At 49.5% G+C, this 20,680-nt stretch overlaps 1 protein-coding gene and 1 non-coding gene across 2 annotated transcripts; both read left to right on the top strand.

Annotated features, from left to right (window-relative positions):
* The first annotated feature begins 1,567 nt into the window (after window positions 1-1,567).
* On the top strand, window positions 1,568-15,168 carry akap1b (A kinase (PRKA) anchor protein 1b). The gene is made up of 11 exons (XM_068317828.1): window positions 1,568-1,697; window positions 4,612-6,152; window positions 7,704-7,828; window positions 9,678-9,804; window positions 9,907-10,034; window positions 10,114-10,291; window positions 10,380-10,530; window positions 11,520-11,587; window positions 11,688-11,761; window positions 11,839-11,904; window positions 12,663-15,168. The coding sequence occupies exons 2-11, from the start codon at window positions 4,637-4,639 to the stop codon at window positions 12,723-12,725; spliced, it is 2,496 nt and encodes an 831-aa protein (XP_068173929.1). The 5' UTR covers window positions 1,568-1,697; window positions 4,612-4,636; the 3' UTR covers window positions 12,726-15,168.
* Window positions 3,391-3,587, top strand: LOC137597875 (U2 spliceosomal RNA). Its single transcript, XR_011036215.1, has one exon. It is a non-coding gene; the product is annotated as a U2 spliceosomal RNA (small nuclear RNA).
* Window positions 15,169-20,680: the final 5,512 nt, after the last annotated feature.

The following is a 20,680-nucleotide window of genomic DNA, read 5'->3' as shown; positions in this document are numbered from 1 at the left end:
AGGTTGTAGTCTGACCCGTGTAGGGGGAGAGTTCTTTGGACGACCCAAACGCGAACCCATCGCCTCCTAAACAAGCGGTCGCCTTGCACTAATCCAGACGGTCATGGGTTTGTAAAGATCCCAAACCTCAACATGTGGCATGTTTTATTTGATGTTATGCAAACCCTAACGTGTGTAGAGTAGTGGGCGTGTCCTGATCCGTCTGTGTGACGCTGTAAATACTTTGTGTACAATCAGATGGTCTATTTACTACGCTGTACATACATGTCCTACTGTACCATTTGGTTTTGTAAAGCATTTAATTTCTGTATGATATTTGAATTGAACTATTCCAGTGTTAGTAATAAAATGTTTCTCTCCACACTGGTGGTCCCATCAATTAAACTGTCACGTAGAAACAGTCTTTCACGGGCCTCGACCCGATCTGACCTCATGTTTCCCTTCCTGTCATTCATTCAATGCGTGATCAGAGCGGAGAGAGGTTGAGGCACATCGCCATCAATCAAGGAAAATGCAATCTGGATTATATGCATAACAGGTAAAAACTGCAGTCTGTCAATTTGAAAAAGTGTTTGATTTAGACATTGACTCTTGGGGCCGAGTTCCCCAGACTGATCTGAAACTTTCATAGTTTTGATGCTTTGAAACTTTTATACTTTGAACCTTTGTTGCATCGTCAACCGTCACAGCTTCTCCGTCTCCCTCTGATTCTCCATCCTCTGTTCCTTAACTGGGTCCAGTGCTGTTGTTCTGTTAACTGTAGGGATGTATAGGTAAACTAAGTGCTTCAATTGCCAATTTAAAAGTCCTAAAGCTACCTACCTATTTATATTTACAAGGAATGTTATAAACTGGGTCGAGAAATAAAATTTTTTTGTTCTAACCGGTTCAGGAAAGTCAGTTTAAGGGTGGAACGGAAAACTGGTGAAGTTATTATTCTGTTTCTGTTCTGAAAGAACGGATAGGCAAAAAAATTCTGGTTTAAAGCCCTGGTAGTCTCTGACATTATTCTGTGTGTGTGTGTGTGTGTGTGTGTGTGTGTATTGCAACACCTTGGTCTGTGAAATCAGGACACACTAAAATTTAAATAACCACACCCTGGAAGTCCCGTAAATCCATTTCAATCAGAGAGCTGTGACTGATCACTTCCTGATCAATCTGATCGATCCGCCCCTTCCACTTCGTTACTGTTGATCAGAGTGAAAACAATTCCTCTCCTGCTTTATTAGGGTTCCAAACTCGAAGCTGATCAGATCGTAACTGGACACGCCCTCCTACCGAACCATGACTCAGCACAGGTGAGGAAGTGATCGATCAGCTCAATCAATCAATCATAAAATCTTCACACCGATTTGACTTTAATTTGCACGTCAGGTTTTCTAAACCGTTTCAGAGGTCACGTGATAACGGGACGTCCTTCACCATAGTAGACACACACACACACACACACACTGACCGTGACGTCCACGCTGTTCCCCCGCCCACCGCCAGGCGGCGCCCGTCCACGTCACCGTGAGACTTCGGACGAGAAGACCGTCTGAGTCTCGCGAGATTTGTCCTTCTGTATATTCAGTGTTTTTTTTTAGCCTGGTGCGACTCGGTCAACACGTGGGAAGGAAAGACACTTCCACGGAACCCGCGTGATAATCCGGTGTTACACGAAACGTCCCCGCGTGGCGGAACCGGGACCAGAACCCGTGAGTAACGAAACGCCGACGCGTCACGGGCGGGTTAGCTGCTAATGCGGACGGGAGCCGACAGCCGACAGCCGAGCCCACGCAGGGGGCAGTAAGTTGGCGTCCCGCACGCAGGTGCGCGACACGCGCAGATGCACGCGGGGACGCACGCGGGGACGTTTGTCGCGCGCCGTGCAGCGCGTCGCGTGTCCCGGCCGGTGGGCGGTAATCCGTGTCATTGAACTCCGCGGCTAGCGCTGCTGCTGGGGCACGGGCTCGACTCTCGCGCCCCCTCCTCCGCGGTGTGTGGTGGCGCGTGTGCGACGGAGCCGAGCGGCGGTCCCGTCAGATGTCGGACGCGTCCGGCCTGGCGCGAGCCGCCGGCTGCTAGCAGGTTAGCACCGAAAGCTAGCGCTGAGGCCCGCGTGAGACCGGAGGCGCGTGAGACGTCCTCTAACCTCACGGCAGCTCCAGCGGGGCGTCACGCGCGACGTGTCGTCACGGCCCGTCCGCGGCCTCCAGCCCCCCCCACCAGCCCCCCCCACCAGCCCCCCCCCCCCCCCCACCAGCCCCCCCCACCAGCCCCCCCACCAGCCCCCCCGGGACGGATCACAGGAGACTTCCGATAGAGTCCCGGTCCAGGTGTCACGCTTACTTCCGGTACGCCGTGCCCTTTAGCGTTGACCCCGACACGCGCGACAAGCCGTGGCTTCCAGACACGCGCTCTGGTGGGACGTTTCCAGCTCCAGCGCGCGTGTCGGGACCCCACGCGACCTGAAGGACGTCACGCGGTTCCGTGGGAACGGGTCCCGGTGCTCGGAGGTCTGGGTGGTTCTCACGTCCACGGTCATGACGTGTGCTGCCTGACGTCACTGTCACGAGCGGCCACAGCTCGAGCCCTGGAGTTCCTCTGGAGCTAAATATAGCTAACTGAGCTAACTGTGTGTGTGTGTGTGTGTGTGTGTGTGTGTGTGTGTGTGTGTGTGTGTGATTGTGTGTGTGTGATTGTGTGTGTGATTGTGTGTGTGTGTGTGTGTGTTCGCTGGTGAACACGCAGCTGTCCGGCTCCTGCGCTGCTATTGGCCGCCTGCCGCTGTCATGTGAACCACGTGGTCCGTGAACAACAAGTCCTGCTAGCTCTTACTGGAAACTGTTTGTGTCCCGCCTTGGACTGAAGCTGTGGGTTTGATTCCTGGGGGGGGGGGTGAGTGGACACGCCTCAGAGGTCACCTGGAGGTCAGGTGTGAAACGGCTCCACTGCAGTGGGCGTGGACTCAGGGCGTAGTCAAGGTGACCTGGGGGCCGCTTCCCACTCACAACTGGGTTGGTTAACCCACACAAACTTGCAGTTACCCACAATTCTGATGGATCGATCTGATACCAATTTATTGATTTGGTATTGATGCATTGATTTGATTTTCTCGGCCTGTTGTGTGGTACAGTGATCCCTCCTCACTCAGTTAAGTGTTACAGGAACCATATGCTAATAACAAATTCCGCGTACTGAGACAAGCTGTCTTATATACGATTATTTAAACGTTTCTGCCCCCCCCCTACTGATATTAAACCCCCTCCTGTCTGTATGACCTTTAAAACACTCTGATAGACTGTTTAAAACACTTTTGTGTTTCACGGAAGTCCGAGACTCACGGAACATAACACACTTCCGGATGTCAGCCAATAGAATGCGGGTATGGGATCATGTGACTACTAAACATCCACGATGAGGTGGCGTTGCGCGTGTTGATGCACGAGGGATGACTGTATCTGTCCTTGTCAGTTTAATACCTGATGTCCCCTACCCGAGACCATATATTGATGTTTGGAACAGGGAGATGGGATGGGGACTCGCTCCGTCCACTCCACACATCCACCTGGTAATGCAGTACCTCCAGGAGGGCTGGTGTCGCACCTGGCGTTTCCCCCGCCCCACACTCAAAGCCAGCGTGGATAGGCTCCAGCTCACCGCGGTAGAAAATGGATGGATGGATTTGATATTGTAAACTTGTGCGTGTCAGGTGTGATGAAGGCTTTGATGTCACGCTCACACCTTCTCTTAGATATTTGAGTCCAAACACTGTCAGTGGGGTTAGGGTGTGGACCACCATGGTCTCCTGTTTCCTGAACTACTCGTTCTTCTTTGTATGGTCGTCTAGGAATCTGCCTGATCCATCAGGGAGTTAAGATCCACTGGTCTAGAGATACTGAGAGTTTCTTGATCTGAACAGTTGAGCTTAGCCTCAAAAGGAAACTGCTGAGTCACTGTTTGTAGCCAGCGACTGGTAGCTTGTGGGTGTCCCACAGAAAAGTCAATGCTAATGGGGAGTAAACCTGAATGGGTGGAGCTTGTGGACGTGCTCATGACACCAGGTGTGACTCTAGCCCTGCAGAGGTGTTAGTTACACACCGACACGTCACTGGACACAGAAATAACAAAGCAGTCACAGACTGCAACATCCCGTGACACCCCTGAATTCAAAATTTTAGCCTGACCTACTTGCATAGGTCAAAGATCAATTCTAGTGCTCTGACCTACTGTCATTGATCAAAGCTTTAGCTTTGATCTATGGTCTTACACACTGGCCTTCTCCCTCGTCTTTCTATCTTATCCGGTTCTTGAGTGTACAAAAGTTGAAATTTGACCTTGACCTAGTTTTCTCAAGGTCAAGGTCATCATCTCATTTTCACCCCCTTTGCTCCCCGAGTGATGTGCTTTTTTTTCATCTTCCTATCTTCAACAGTTGCGAAGATATTTGGTTGACGGACTAACGAACAAACGCACGCATCGACAATCACTATACATTACCGCTTGGAAGAGGGGTAATGTCGGGATTGGGATTAGCGTTAGCTTCGAGGCTCAGGCTCCGTTTTATGAATGTCACTTCCTGTGAGACGTCCTTCACGTGATGCTAACCTGTGTCTTTGTACCTTTCAGGTGTAGCTGCTAGCGCCCTACAGAGATGCCCCTGAGGTTCCGCTCCGTGGTGCCCTACACGCTGCCTGGAGTCTTGGCCTTGATTGGCTGGTGGTGGTACATCTCACGGAAGAAAGAGCGCCTCCTACGCCATGAGAGTCTAGAGCAGGCTCCAGCCGCCGTAGGCCTTAGAACACATCCTACCGATGGCAGCAACGGTCTGCTTGAGAAAAGCAGCGTGTCCCTCAGAAACGAAACAGAAGCCCCCCCTCAAACGTCTCCAAAGATCGGTAGTCAGAGACCAGAACCTGAGAACTCTTTCCAAGTGGTCCAGGACACTGAAGTTGCACCTTCCCTGGAGCTATGCCCTGAAGACGCCATCTCTGGGACACTAAACAGAGACGAGTGTCTCCCCAAACCGGGACCGGGAACCAGCAGAGATGGCCCCCTGCAGGTTTCAGCAGAAGGTCAAGAACCAGATAAAGACTCATCTCCCGCCTTGGACAAGGAGCGACTTAAAGCTCCGTCCACGACAGATGAGATCCCGTCGCCTCGAAGGGCGGCCACAGTCAGTTGCTCCCCCTTCGCGGCCACGCCCCTTTCTGATGCAGAGAGGCCTGAGCCGGAAGGGGAGGTGTCCAAGCAGTCCACTAGCGTTCCTCCGCCAGACGAGATGGACATCGTCACCCCAGACAAAGGTCAGAGGGCGAGCGGCTCGGTGGGCTCTCTTGAGTCACCCCCTTCGGCACAGGACTTCCATCAACACATCCTGAGCAGCGCGCTCAGCAGGTCAGCCCTGGCGTCCACACCCCTGCCCACAGTCCAGGACCCCACCCCAGAGCAGGTGCAGGTCCACAGTGGTGGGAAGGACAAGGACCAGGACTTGGACCTGGAGCGGCTCGCATCTGAACTCATCACCGAGGTGATCTCAGCAGCCACCCAGGAGGTCCTCGCTGTGTCCAGCTGCCAGGTCTCTGATAGCAGCTGCAGTCGTGGGCAACAAGAGTCCGTCATCGCAATCAAACAGTCCCACCCTCTCCTGGCGGGTCTCCCCCAAGTGGGCCGCCAGTCCAGAGGGTCCACAGAGTCCATAGAGGACATAGACCAGGGGGTGTCTAATGGGTGCTCCCTCCACAGTCATGGAGTTCGTCAGGTGCCTGCTGCACAGAGAGGCCCCCAGCTGATGGTGTCACTCCCAGCAGCACCGGAGGCGGCTCCTCAGACGGCGTCACTCCCAGCAGCACCCGGGGCGGCTCCCCCCCAAGTAGAGAGGGACGCTGAGGCCACGCTGGCTGAAGACTCGGCCTGCAGCACGCTCCACTCGGAGGACGGCGTCAGCAGTGAGGACCTGCAGAACAGCCACACGGGCCTGACGCGGGTCACAGACTATTCCAGGCAGGCCACGCAGCCCCGCCCACTGGTGGGGGGGCCCTCCTCGGAGGCCCCAGCTGACATGGACGAGGACTCAATGGGGCCGGGGTGTGAGGCCAAGAGGCACAACGGGACGGGCCTGAGGAACGGAGGTCAGGGGACATGTGACGTGGAGACGGACCAATCAGGAGGTGAGACCGCCGGCCACTGTTCTGATGACTCCCGTGTACTAGAACTGTGACTAGCGCTATGGCTAGCCTTGCGACTAGCCCTCCGGCTAGCCCTGTGAATAGCGTTGTGACTATTCCTGTCACTAGTATTTTGACTAGCACTATTACTAGCCCTGATTAGCCCTTTGAAGAGAGGGGTGACTAGTCCCGTGACTACCACTGTGACTAGCCCTGTCACTAGCCCTGTGACCAGCGTTATTACTAGTGCTGTGTCTAGTGTTATGACTAACCCTGTGACTAACCCTGTGACTAGCCCTGTGACCAATCCTGTGGCTAGTCCTGTGGCTAGTCCTTTGGCTAGTCCTGTGGCTAGTCCTGTGGCTAGTCCAGGCTCTGGCTGCTACACGACTGAATGTGACGGAACCCTGGCGGTTCTGGACCATACTGGTGCTTGTGTGCTGTCTGTGTGTCGTCCACCATGAGTGTGTCTACTGTTCATCCCTGAGAAGATGTCCCATTAGGCCAGAGATGACCTGCACTAAGGAATTGTGGGTAGTGACAGCTGGGGCAAACACTGACTTTAAAAAGACATTTGTTGTGAGTTCATCACCCAGTCTGCCCCCTGCTGCCATCACGGGACGGGCTTGGATCTCAGATCCTCCTGGTGATGGCTGCTCGCTTTGCGGGTTCAATGTTTGAGCGTGAATGAACCGTTAGTTTGCTGCTGAACGTGGGACACGAAGCCGTCGTTGGCGTACTGTTGGAATGGACCTGCACTGAAGCATCAGAACCACCGGCAGGAGGGGCCTTCAGGTCCAGCTCCAGACCACTGACTGATTACATCCCACTTCAAAGTGGTGATGGATTGTGAGTGTCAGTGTTCGTGTGTTCGTCCATCCGAACGAGGGAGAAGGCCTGTGTGAGTAAGACCATAGATCAAAGCTACTTTTTTGATCTACCTATGCACTAGCTTTGTCTATGGTCAAAGCTAGCTTTGACCTACCCTGAAGGGTCAAAGCTATGCACTAGTCGGTTACTACTTTCAGTGTACCCTGACCTACCTTGAAAGTTGGTCAGGGGTGTTGCAGGATGTTGCAGTCTGTGACTGCCTTTGTTGTACTTTCTGATTGTTATCATGTGATCATGTCTGCCAGTGTGGAGGGTAGTGAAGACATCAAAGCAGGACGTTAAAGCTCTGTTAGCCTCGAGTTGACGTAGAGATCAACCCTGACCCGACCCCTAACACTGATCCTGACCTTGACCCTGACCTGGATCCTTGCACACCTGCATGTACAGAAGCTGTGTCCATCGGCACTTCAAGTCAAGGAGTTCCACTGTTCTTGTTTTCCTCACCTTGTCGTGTTTTTTCTCGGCATGTGGAAATAATTTTGTGGTTTTGTGAAGGAAACTCAAGTCATGCCTTCTCCTCCTGGCATGTTTGGTCCGTTGTGTGGACGTTGGTCTTCAGGTTCTGTGTTTGTTGAGACTTGTGAGGGTAGGGCCCTGACCCCACACCTTCCCCAGACGTGTTGGTGTGAATGTAGCTGGTGATGTCTCTGCTGGTCTCTCCAGGCTCTGATGTCAACAGCATGGACTCGGTGGACAGCGGCTGTACCATGGGCGCCGGGGAGACCCAGAGCGACCACACCGCCTCCTCCAGCTCAGAGCTGGTCGTCTGGGAGATCGAGGTGCCAAAGGTGAGTGAGGACAACTGTCCACTCCAGGACCTCCAGAGATGTTAAACTAGTGGTCCCCAACCTTTGTCGCTCCACAGACCAGCCTTCATCTGCTGGATAATCGTGAATGATGCCAGGACAGATGTAGTCCAATAATCAATCACCAGTGGTCTGATGTCAAATGCAGACATCAACAGACAATAAACAACTTTTTATTCATAAATTAATAATCAACATCTCTGTAAACAAAATTATTTATTATAGAACAAAAATCCTTTTCAATAAGAAACAATCATAGTACAGGTAGTCGTCGACTTACGACCTATGCAACTTACGACCAATTAACTTTACGACCGCAATGTCCGGGTAACGCGGGCATTCCCTCCTGCCACAGTACTCACGCTCTGAGGCTCCCGCGCTCTCTTCAGTCCCCACGGCGCACACACACTGTTCAGTCACACTGTGAGATCAGGGAGGCTGTGACGGAGAAATGTATGAATGGCGTATGGAAAAACTGTCAAGCGTTACGTGAACTCTTCTGCTGGATTTGAAAGTGACGAAGAACTTGATCAGATTCGGGAGGAAATAGTGAAACTGGCAAAAAACCTCTCCTTGGAGAACTCACGAATGATCGCGCTGTAAGAAGAAAGAAGAGAATTTTTTTTTGCAAAAACACTTTAATCACGTTCAAACATTTTGCAATTTTACATTAGATGAAACTTGAAAAACACTAAACACTCAAAAACACTAAACACCAATAAACAAAGTGAAATACAATATAAAAATTAGTACATTAAAACAGGAAGTTTGCAAAAGTGAGGTGGTCATCAAAGCAGAGAAAGAAGAGGAGGAAACAGAAAAAATGTTCACCACCAAAGGCTTGTCAGAAGGCTTTTCCCTGTTAAATAAACTCCGTGCACACTTTGAAGAAATGGACCCAAACATAGAAAGCTTTGCAAGGATTGAACGGATGGCAAACGACGCTTTCCGTCCATATCTTGAAATTTATGAGGAGAAAAAGAAACAAACAATTCAGACAAAGCTCACAATGATTATGAAAAGATCGTCTCCCGCTCCCACCAACCCACGCGCTGCCCCAGCTGACAATCCGGACGACCCCCAGCCAAGAACCAGCGCTGCTGGATTTGATTTTTGCTCAAGAGTCGATTTACGACCAAGTTGAATTACGACCGATCTGTCGGGACCAATTGCGGTCGTAAGTCGACGACTACCTGTATCAAACTGGATTCCAGTGACTGAGGCTGTTTATTTTTAAATACAGCGACCTACAATCAGTGTATCACCGTAAGAGAATTACTGATCATTTCTATAGAGAAGGGTGAACAAATCAATAATGATGATAATAATGAGAATTAGTGGAACCCTGAGCTTCTTTCTCTGAAACCAATAGGACCCATCTAGAAGTGACTGAGACAATGACACCTGAGGTGTGTTCCGGACGTCCGGTCTACTCCGCAGTTTGGTTTTCTTTATGATCACTGCAGAAAATCCCACTTCACAAAGACAGGAGGTTGGGAATGGAAGCAGGGTTTAAGATACTTTTTGGGCGATCTGAGGATAATCTGCCTTGACTTTAATCCAGAACACTGGAGCGGTTGTGGGAGATTCACTTTTAGGGTAACCACTGGTGACCTGTCAAGAGGCACAGGCGCATGCGTTTGTCTGTGCCTCATTCTGCACAGAAGTGACTTTTCAAAATAAAACATCTGTAGACTGATAATAAAAAAAGAGAAATTCAAACGTTCTGTGCTGCCCAGTACCTTATGTCCCGCGGCCGGTACCAGGTCGCGACCCGGTGGTTGGGGACCTCTGAGCTAAAGCGTCTCCTCTGCCTCTGTGACCTTCACAGCATCTCGTAGGACGCCTAATAGGGAAGCAAGGGAGATACGTCAGCTTCCTGAAGCAGAGCTCTGGAGCCAAGATCTACATCTCCACACTGCCTTACACTCAGGAGTTCCAGATCTGCCACATAGAGGGTGAGTTCCAAGGCGCCGGGTCTCTGAAGGACTCTGGTTGGACCGCCGTGATTAGAGCGTGTCTGGCTGTCGCTGCCCCCAACTTGTGGTCTGTCTCCTCAGGGGCTCAGCAGCAGGTGGACAAAGCCTTGTCCCTGATCGGAAAGAAGTTTAAGGATCTGGACCTGACCAATCTCTATGCACCCCCACCGCCCCCCCTCACATTGCCGTCACTTCCCATGACCTCTTGGGTGAGGATGAGCGCTGTGTCCTACGACCTGACACAAGGGGACAGAGTCGGCGTCTCTGAAGGCGTCTCTCTCGTTTCAGCTCCTGCTCCCCAGCGGCGTGACCGTGGAGGTGATCGTGGTGAACATCGTGTCTGCGGGACACGTCTTCGTCCAGCAGCACACCCACCCTACCTACCACGCCCTGAGGAGTCTAGACCAGCAGATGGTGTTTTGCTACTCCCAGCCGGGCACCCCCGCCTTGCCCTCGCCCGCTGAAGGTGAGGCCCACACAACCACACACACACACAAACAATTCTTTGTGCCCTTTCAACATGAATGTGTTGGGTGTGTCCTGGTCCGGTCCAGTGGGTGTGATCTGCGCCGCCCCGGCGTTAGACGGCGCCTGGTGGAGGGCCCAGGTCATCAGCTTCTACAAGGACAGCAGCGAGGTGGAGATCCGGTACGTGGACTACGGAGGCTATGACCGGGTCAAGATTGACTCACTACGACAGATCAGGTAAGGAACTCAACTGCCATCGCTTAGACCACCAGAACCAGTCCAGTCAGCATCAAAAATGGGTTGAAGTGGTTCTGAACACCAGAGTTGGTGGAAGTTCTTCTCTAGACTCCTTTAGAATCTTCAGCCAGCGGACATCTGTATAAGGTTTCACTTCTCACCTCATCCAAGAAACAGATGGGCGGGGCCGTCTCAAAGAGGCGGGGTCCACTCGACCACCTGCCAACCACTACAACCCATTTTTACCAACTCTTCCAGAACCTTTGAATCAGGTGAAGCTGATGCTTCAATAGCTGTAAAACCCACGATGATGTCACCTCAGATGGATGGGTTGGAAAGTCTGGACCAGCTGGAACCAAGCTGGAGAGTTTGGACCAGCTGGAACCAGGTTTCAATGCCTAAACAGGTCTACAACATTCAGGGTTCTGAAGACAGTAATCCCTCACTTGTTCGTGCTTCAAGATGCACGGTTTTTGGTAGGCAGTCACTTGATACCGTACATGCGTGCTATTGGCTGACGACATCCAGAAGTGCGCTACGTTTCGTGAGGCTTGGAATTCCGTGAGACACAAAAGTGTTTTAAACAGTCCAACAGAGTGTTTTAAAGGTAATACAGAAATAAGGTGATTTAATATCAGTATGGGGGGGCTAATAAATGTTTAAATTACCATAATTAAGTTTGTTGCTATATCGTGTAATTTTGTTTTTCACTCGTGGTCCTGGAACGCATTAACAGTGAGTAATGAGGGATTATTGTATCTGAACCCTTAGTGGTTTGGGACTCCCAACACGTCACGTCCCAGATCTGAACCGGGTTCATGTCAGATGGACGGGTCTGGACTGTCAGGCTCTACGTTCTTGGCCTTTCCCCCGTCCGTCCCTGAGGGGGGGTGTACAGGAGAACCAGTAAATGACAGATGTATTGATCCGTCTTTTCATTGTGTTATTGATTACCAACTGATTGACGCTGGACCCGTTTCCCCTTCCAGGTCCGACTTTGTGACTCTACCATTTCAAGGTGCGGAGGTTCTGCTGGACAACGTTGCTCCACTTCCAGGTACAGCAGTTTTTTGAAACACACGCAGGTCATGATGGGGGGGGGGGTGGAGCCAGGCTGGAGTCAGCTGACCTGACGGTGTGTGTGATCCGTTCACCAGGAGAGGACCGCTTCTCAGCCGGGGCCACGTCGGCACTGGAGGAGCTGACCAGAGGAGTGGCGCTGCTGGCACAGGTGGGTGTCGTGTCCACGCCCGCCGTCGGGCGCCATCGCCCCGAGTAACACAACGTGCTGCTTCTGTCTGTCGGCAGGTCTCCAACTACGACAACAGCACAGGCCTCCCGCTGATCCACCTGTGGAACATGGCTGGAGACGAGGTACGCGTCACATGACACACACACACCCCCCCTCCACTGTCTGTCCTACACTCACAGCACCGGGCTTACGTCAGTACCCCGTCCTGACGGTCTTGTTCTGTCGTCATGACAACTGCTGAGGAGTCTGGACCTGGCTCTGGTTTGATGTCTGAACCTATGACCACCTGTCATCACCTTCTCAAGCCGTGGCTCTCAGGGTGGTGACCTGTGAGCGTTCCGTGGTCCATGGTGTGTGTTTATGACCCCTAGTCTGTCCCTGAGGAGGATTGTGTTCACGTCTTGTCACAAGTGTCGCCGGTTTGTGGGGACGTCGATCAGGGTTGTGGGTTTGACCTCCTGGAGCATGAGCGTCTGATCCTTCCACAGACATAAACCGATTTGTTTGTTGTTTATTTGTTTGTCGGACCGCGTCTGACTCTGTCTCCACGTCTGACTCTGTCTCCTCGTCTGACTCTGTCTCCTCGTCTGACTCTGTCTCCACGTCTGACTCTGTCTCCTCGTCTGACTGTCTCCTCGTCTGACTCTGTCTCCTCGTCTGACTCTGTCTCCTCGTCTGACTCTGTCTCCTCGTCTGACTCTGTCTCCTCGTCTGACTCTGTCTCCTCGTCTGACTCTGTCTCCTCGTCTGACTCTGTCTCCTCGTCTGACTCTGTCTCCTCGTCTGACTCTGTCTCCTCGTCTGACTCTGTCTCCTCGTCTGACTCTGTCTCCTCGTCTGACTCTGTCTCCTCGTCTGACTCTGTCTCCTCGTCTTCCAGATCATTTCGGTGAACCGGAGCCTGGCAGAGAGAGGCGTGGCTCTGTGGGTGGATGGATTTTGAACGCTGACCTATCCTGACCTCTGTCCCCCCCGGACCCCCCACCCACTCCTCCTGTCATCACAGGTGTAGAACCCAGAACATCCTGGGTTCTCGCCCACAGACATCAGACACACCACTGGAGCCAAGAAGACTGCTGAAAGTGATTGTTTTCACACGTGACGTCGGCCAACCCAAAGCTGTCCGTCAAACTGTCGTACGAAAAGAACTTCAAGGAAAGGAAAAGATACTTGTACATTTTAAGAGAAAATCTATATTGTGATTAAATAAAGGTTCAACCAATATTTTTTTTCATCCTACCGTAGCTTTTGTTTTGAATGGATCACCATGTAATATGGAAGAACGCCCCCATCAGGCTGTAGAAGCTCATGACACCATGGACCTGGTCTTTTCTAGGACTTTAGTTTGAGCTTTTCCTCGTCTAGATCATCAGTGGAGGACAGAAAGGAGGACAGGAAGTAGTTTGTGGTGGGACCACAGCGCCCCTTACTGGTCAGCCCTGTAGAGGTCCCAACTTCTCTGGTGTCTCCATCCAGAGCTTCTCTTTAGAGGGGAGTTAAGGGGCCTTGACCTTCGACATGGAACAAAACAACTCTCAGATTAACAAGACCAAACCAGACGTGAAGGAAAGGTCCTGCTCCGGTGGAAATACAGCTTTAAGAAATCCTGGATTGGAATGTCCACCTAAAAGGACATTTGAAGAGCAGAGAGCTCAAGTTCACTAAAGCCACAAAAAATTCTGGAATCTGAACTCATGTCTTCCCAGTCCAACGGCGAACCCCCAAAAGTTCTTATCTGGAAAGACGGACGTCCTGAAGACATCATGACTGTTTGCACTGTTGTTTTTATCAAAATACAAAACAAATGACCATCTATAAAGTACTAAGAACTTTAATCAACAGATGAGTTCTGTGACATTTAGGTTGAAATGGAATGTTTTTTGATTCATCTGATGGAGTGGAGAACACTTTTAGAAGGGAGTCCCACTAGTGATAACCCTCTGGGTTGTTACAGGGTTAAAAAATCAAATCAGTTTCATTTTACAAGACGGGAATAATGTTAAAGACCCAACGGTCTCCCTCTGGTTCCCCTTCAAAACCATGTAGGTCAGAAAAGGTTCTGGACTGTCAAACAGTGTGAGGAACCCTGGAACCTAACCCTGACCTGAAGTGTTCAAGCCAAGCCCAAGAAAGCATAAAGGTCAAACATGATGAAGCAATGGTCTGTGATGATGAAGAGGTCGTCAGTGATGATGAAGCAGCTGCTGGATGGGAACACCATCTGAACTGGACTCCTTACCGGTCTGTGCTGCCTTCATTCTGGGCTCACCAGAACCTGGACCACAACCAGACCACATAGAGTGGACGCTCCTTCAGGTGCTACAGAGTGAATGTCTAGGCATCAATCATGGGTTCAACCCCCTGGGAGCCTGTTGGGCTCCAGCTCCCTTCATTTCACAGCTACAGGGTTACATTGATTGGTTGACGTGATCTTGTCTGGTGTACCGTTCTTTAGGACTGGTGAAGCCTCCAACCTGCTGCAGCAGAATTGTCAGCTTTGCTGTTTGGTTGAGGCTTCATACAAATGTCATTTAAATCCTCTTTTTCATAACCTGAATTATGTTTAGTTTCTACAAATCAGACTTCATGTGTTTGAACTCTCTTAACCAGTACATGGACCGCTAGCACCTTCTCGTCTGACCACTTGGAGCTCAGTGGGCTAGCATTCACCCACTCAGAGCTCAAAATTTCCATTAGGTCGCATTTTCAGTTGCAGCATCTTGATGCAGTTCAGGTTTTTTCAGTAATCATGTCAGTGGGAACTAAAATCACTTCCTGTGAGGGGTTATGGCAGCTATAACCTGACCAAAGGGTCGTCATGGGAACTTGATCTTTGTCCCAACTAGAAATAGGAAAGTTAAGCACTGAGCTGTTGATTCTAGAAAGGCAGAAGCAGCTTTGGTTGTGTCTCAGGAAGAGTCATCCTGGTGTTGGGGTCATGAACCAACATCCCTCTGGATGAAGGTAAAGATGAAATGAACCATTCTGTGTGTCCAGTCTGATAGACCCCCCCACCCCATCCATCCCTTTTTCTTTCAGATTAATGGGGCCATGTCCCATTCGTCACCAGAAACATGTTCTAACCTGGTTCTGTTCTCTGTAAATAAGATTCCACTGTACTTTTCTAGAACACCAGATGAATATATAAAGGGAACATTCTTTTGGGTTTCTTTGGTCCGTTCTTTTCAGCCCACCTCCTCTGTTTTGGAACCCATGTCACGCAGTGGGACTCATTTTGAAGTGTTCTAAGTTATCTTTGGATTATTTAACGGGTGTTGAGCTCCTGCACTTGAACCATTAACATGTACAGATCTTTTACTAGGCATATGAGTTTAATTTGTTGATTGTACAGATCTATTAGGGGAAAAATAAAATTATTCAAAGTCTTTGTGGTACTGTGTTTTTCTATGGTGGGGCGGGGGCGGTAAGACAGAAGACTAATACACAGGTTTGGATCAACAGAAATGACACGCCTCAGATCCATCCATCCATCCATGTTCAACCACTTACTGGGGACCGCGTCTCAGAGGATGCCCATACTTCCCTCTCCCTAGACACGACCTCTAGGTCTGCAGGGGGGATCCAGGGGCATTCCCAGTCTAACCGAGAGACATAGTCCCACCAGCATGTAGGTCTTCCCCGAGGTCTCCTGGTAGGACATGCCTGTAACACCTCCGCAGGGAGGCATCTGGAACAGATGCCCGAGCCACCCCAGCTGGCTCTGTTCGAAGCAGAGAAGCAGTGGCTCTACTCCAAGCTCCTCCCTGGTGACTGAGCTAATCCTATCTCTAAAGTGCACCCAGCCACTCTACAGATGAAACTCATTTCAGCTGCTTTTATCTGGGATCTTGTTCTTTAAGTTATAACAAAGATCACCATGGGTCAGAGTAGTAACATCAAGACCTTGGTCTTTCTACTCAACTTCTACTTCACCACGACAGACCCTTGGAACAACTGCATCACTCCAGAAGTTGCAACGATCAGTCTGTTAATCTCACGTTTCATCCTTCCCTTACTTGTGAACAAGAATCCAAGATACTTTATCTCCACTTGGGGCGAGGACCTCCTACTGACCTGGAGAAGGTGGACCACCTTTTTCCAGTCAAGACCCATGATCTCCTATTTGGAGGTGCTGATCCTCATCCCCATCCAGGATTGAAGGTCCAGGCTTGATGTGGTCAATCATTTCTGCAACATCTTCTGCAAAAAGCAAAGCAGAGATGAAATCCTTTGGTCCCCAAACCGGACTCCCTCCAGAGCCTGGCTGTGCGTAGAAATTCTATCCATAAAGATTATGAACAGAACCGGTGATAGAGGGCAGCCCTGCTGAAGTTCAACATGCACCTGGAACAGGTCTGACTTACTGCCGGCAATGCGAACCAAGCTACAGTTTGGTCATATAGGGATCGGTCCGCCCTCAGCAAAATGGCCCCAAACCCCATATCCTTGGAGCACTCGCCACAAGATACCATGAGGGACATGGTTGAATGCCTTCCCCAGATCCACAAAACACATGTGGACTGATTGGACAAACTCCCACAAACTCTCGACCACTAGATGGAGAGTGTAGAGCTGGTCCAGTGTTTCGCAACCGGGATGAGAACCGCATTGTTCCTCCTAAATACAAGGTTTGACTATAGGTCTAATCCTCCTCTCCAGTACACTGGAATAGACTTTCCCTGGTAGGTTGAGGAGTGTGATCCCTGAAAGTTGGAACACACTCTCCTATCCCCCTTTTGGACAAGAGGTGCCAACACCCTCGTCTGCTAATCCAGAAGCACTGTGCCTGACCACCAAGCAATGTTACAGAGGCATGTCACCCAAGACAATCCCTGCACATCCATAGACTAGAAGTACCCCTCCCCCTCCCCCTTGGTGCCCTGCGACCAAGGGGTTTGGCAACAACCTTGGTGACTCATCCCCATCACCCCTTTCCAGGTGTCACTGTCATTGTCCTCTCAAGGGGCCGGACAACTATATATAGACCGTGTATCTCAAGCCCTTTACCAGCTGCCGCTCCTTTCCCCCCAGCTACGTGACATTTCATGTCCCAAGAACCACTCTATGTCCAGGGATTGGATTGTTGAACACCAAACTATCAACTGCTACCCAATCCACATTGCATCTGTCCTCTACGGTTCCCTTGGCAGGTGGTGAGTCCACCGAAGGTTAGGCCCACGTCGACCTTTCAGGCCGAGCCTGGCCGGGGCCCTGTGGTCAGAGGCCCAGCCACCAGGCACTCGCTTGCGAGCCCTAACCCCGTGCCTGGCTCCGGGGAGCCTCACGGTTGCACCATACCGGGTGATGTTAGGGTCCTTAGAGTTAGGTGAGGAATAGGGTTAGGGTTTGGGTTACGGTTAGAGATGGGGATCGAGGTTAGGGTTAGAGAGGGTTATGTTTAGGGTTTGAGGTTAGGGTTAGAGGTTTGCGATTGGGTTAAAGGTTTGGTTAGAGATAGATATCTATAGATAAATACAGATAGATATCCTATCACGGACCTCTAACCTCTAGAGATAGGGTTAGGTATTAGAGGTTAGAGTTATATGTTAGAGGTTAGTTTTAGGGATAGGGGTTAGGGTTAAAGGCTAGCAATGTGGTCAGAGGTTAGGGTTAGAATTTAGGGTTAGGATAGGCATAGGTTTTGGTTAGCTTTAGAGGTAAGGGTTAGGTCAAGGTTAGGGTTAGGTTCGGATAGAGTTGGGGTTCTGGGTTCTTTCATTTGGATGAGCTGCGCTCCTTGCACCAGAGGCCTGGGTTTGAATACCCACACTGCAGCCACTGATCTCCGTGAGTTCAGGCTCCCCAGATTACTTTAGCAGTGCTCTGGAGTTGTTGAGCATGTCATAGACTAGAGGAAGCCCCAGACTTCCAAGTAGGCCAGCATAGTCACGGGCTGGGTAGATAGATAGATAGATAGATAGATAGATAGATAGATAGATAGATAGATAGATAGATAGATAGATAGATAGATAGATAGATAGATAGATAGATAGATAGATAGATAGATAGATAGATAGATAGATAGATAGATAGATAGATAGATAGATAGATAGATAGATAGATAGATAGATAGATAGATAGATAGATAGATCTATCTATCTATCTATCTACCCAGCAATTTACGTAATGGATAGAGGAGCGCAGCTCCCACACTTTGAGGGCAGAGGAGTCCACATCTTCTCCAAGGATCCCATTTTAAGTGCTGCCAGGATCCCCTTAAAGAAATGACTCTAAGTCCAGAGCTAGCTTGTCAGATACCTCTATGTGCAAAGGACCAAAAAATACACCGTAAATAAGGGGAAAAAGAGGGGATGGGGCCCAGGATTTGTCAGTTAGGGTTACAGTTGGGTTTAAGGTTAGGGTTAAGGGTTAGGTCAATGAAGTAAGTGTGTTATATACTACATGTTCAATTCCATTTAAATTTCACAATCTACTGTGGTAGATATTGGCCTCTATTACCCTTGTATTTATGGCCTGTTCTTGTGCTGCCATGATCAGTGCCTCTGAGCTGTCCTTCAGTCCAGCTTTGTCCAACCATTGGTAGGTCTTCCTGATATCAGTCACTTCCTCATTGTGATGGTGGTACTTGCCCCTCCATGCTTTCTCCTCCTCCTCCCTCTCGTCAGGTTTCTGCTGTCTAAGGCGTTCACTGAGCAGTTCATCTGTTAGGGCCATCTTGCTGATGGATTTCCAATGTTTCATCCTGGACAGTGGCACTGATACTAACTAGTACTTGGCCTACCTCTTTGCGCTTAGTGTACAGTCTCAGGCTGCTGGACTTGGGGTGAAACCCTCCATGCATGGTGAGGAGCTTTCTAGTCTTGATATTTGTGGCTTCTATCTCCCCCTTTGGCAAGCCTATGATCCTAGCACGGCATCTGATGACTGGCAGTGCATACATGTTGATGGCTGGGACCTTGTTCTTACCATTCAGCTGACTTCTCAGGACTTGCCTTACTCTCTGGAGGTATTTGGCAGTGGTTGACTTCCTTGCAGCCTCCTCATGATTGCCATTGACGTATGGTATTCCAGGGTATTTGTAGCTGTCCTGGATGTCTCCTATCCTGCTCCCTGGTAGGTCAATCTCTTCAGTTCTTATCATCTTTCCTCTTGATACCATCCGGCCACATTTGTGTAATCCGAATGACATCCGTATGTCGTCGCTGTAGATCCTGGTGGTGTGGATCAGTGAGTTGATTTCTCGTTCATTCTTGGCATACAGCTTGATCCATGTAGAGGAGATGGCTGATTGTTGCCCCACTTCGGAATCGGTGTCCGTAACCACGTTTTGTGATGATCTGACTGAGGGGGTTCAGGCCTATGCAGTACAGCAGTGATGATAGTGCATCCCCTTGGTATATGCTGCACTTGAGGTTAACTTGGGCAATTGGCTTGGAGTTAGTCTCCAGGGTTGTCTTCCACATTCCCATTGAGTTCTTGATGAAGGCCCTTAGTGTCCTGTTGATCTTATACAGTTCCAGACATTCCAGTATCCAACTGTGTGGCACTGAATCGTAGGGTTTCTGGTAGTCAATCCAGGCGGAGCACAGGTTGGTCTGCCTGTTCTTACAGTCTCTGTGGACTGCTCTGTCCACCAGTAGCTGGTGCTTGGCTTCCATTGTGTTACTACCAACTCTTTTATATGTTTCAAGCAAATCTAGCAGGCCTGATTACAAAGTCTACATGGCCCATGGGCCGTAATTTTCACATGCCTGGGTTAGAGGTTAGGATTTGAGATAGGGTTAGGATTGGGGCTTTAGGGTTCAGGGTTATGGGTGAGGGTTAGGAATAGGAATAGGGTTAGAGGTTTTTTAATTAGAGGTTTGGGTCAGGGATATGGTTAGGGGTTAAAGGTTAGTGTTAGTGTATAGTGATAGTGTTGGAGGTTCATGATTAGAGGTTAGGTTTAGGGGTTAGTGGTAGGGTTTAGAATTTGGTTAGAGATTATGTTTAGGATTGTGGTTTAGGGTCTAGAAGTAGGGTTAGAGATTAGGGTTAGGTTCAAGATAGGGTTAGTGGTTAGATTTTAGAATAGGGGTTAGGGTTAGAGGCTAGGATTAGGGTTACGGTTAGGTTATGGATGATTTTTGGTTAGGATTAGAGGTTTGGGTTAGGTTAGGGATAGGTTTAGACATTAGGGATATGTTGGAGTTAGGTTAAGCATAGGGTTAGAGGTTAGGGTTAGAGATCAAGTTAGGGTTAAGTTCAAGATAGGGTATGGGTTAATGATTAGAGGTTAGGGTTAGAGGTTATAAATTAAGGGTTTGACGTTAGGTTAGAGGTTGAGGTAAGTATTAGAGATTAAGGTTAGGAATAGGGCTGAAATTTGGAGTTTAGGGTTGGATTTAGGGGTAAAGGTTAGGGTTAGAGGTTAGTGGTAAGGTTTAGGGTTAGGTTTGAGATAGGGTTTAGGATTACAGTTTAGGGCAGGGGTCATCAAATGCTGGACCGCGGTCCGGATCCGGACCATGTGATGGTTCTGTCCGGACCATATTAGAGAACAACAGAAAGTGAAGACAGGAAACTGATTTAATGACAAGAATCTTGTTGTAGATTAGCTCCAATTTATATATATATATATACACACAGTATATACTGTATATACATATACAGTGCATACTGTATATACAGTATATACATTGTATACTGTGTGTGTATATATATATATATATACAGTGTATACTATATATATGTATATGTATGTGTGTGTGTGTGTGTATATGTGTGTGTGTGTGTGTGTGTGTGTGTGTGTGTGTGTGTGTGTGTGTGTGTGTGTATATATATATATATATATATATATATATATATATACACACACTCAGTAGTGTGCTAGTGATTAGGATATACAGTATACACACAGACACAGACAGACAGACAGACAGACAGACAGACAGACAC

Source organism: Antennarius striatus, chromosome 6 (genome assembly GCF_040054535.1).
Source record: "Antennarius striatus isolate MH-2024 chromosome 6, ASM4005453v1, whole genome shotgun sequence".
Lineage (NCBI taxonomy): Eukaryota > Metazoa > Chordata > Actinopteri > Lophiiformes > Antennariidae > Antennarius > Antennarius striatus.
The sequence above is the reverse complement of the archived record's forward strand: the minus strand, read 5'-3'. Positions and strand labels throughout refer to the sequence as shown.

Bases quoted from the DNA above. Each gene is read 5' to 3' on its own strand.
- akap1b (XM_068317828.1), top strand. From the start codon at position 4,637: ATGCCCCTGAGGTTCCGCTCCGTGGTGCCCTACACGCTGCCTGGAGTC. The intron at 9,805-9,906 runs GTGAGTTCCAAG...CTGTCTCCTCAG, and splicing joins CCAGATCTGCCACATAGAGG to GGGCTCAGCAGCAGGTGGAC. The intron at 11,905-12,662 runs GTACGCGTCACA...CTCGTCTTCCAG, and splicing joins GGAACATGGCTGGAGACGAG to ATCATTTCGGTGAACCGGAG.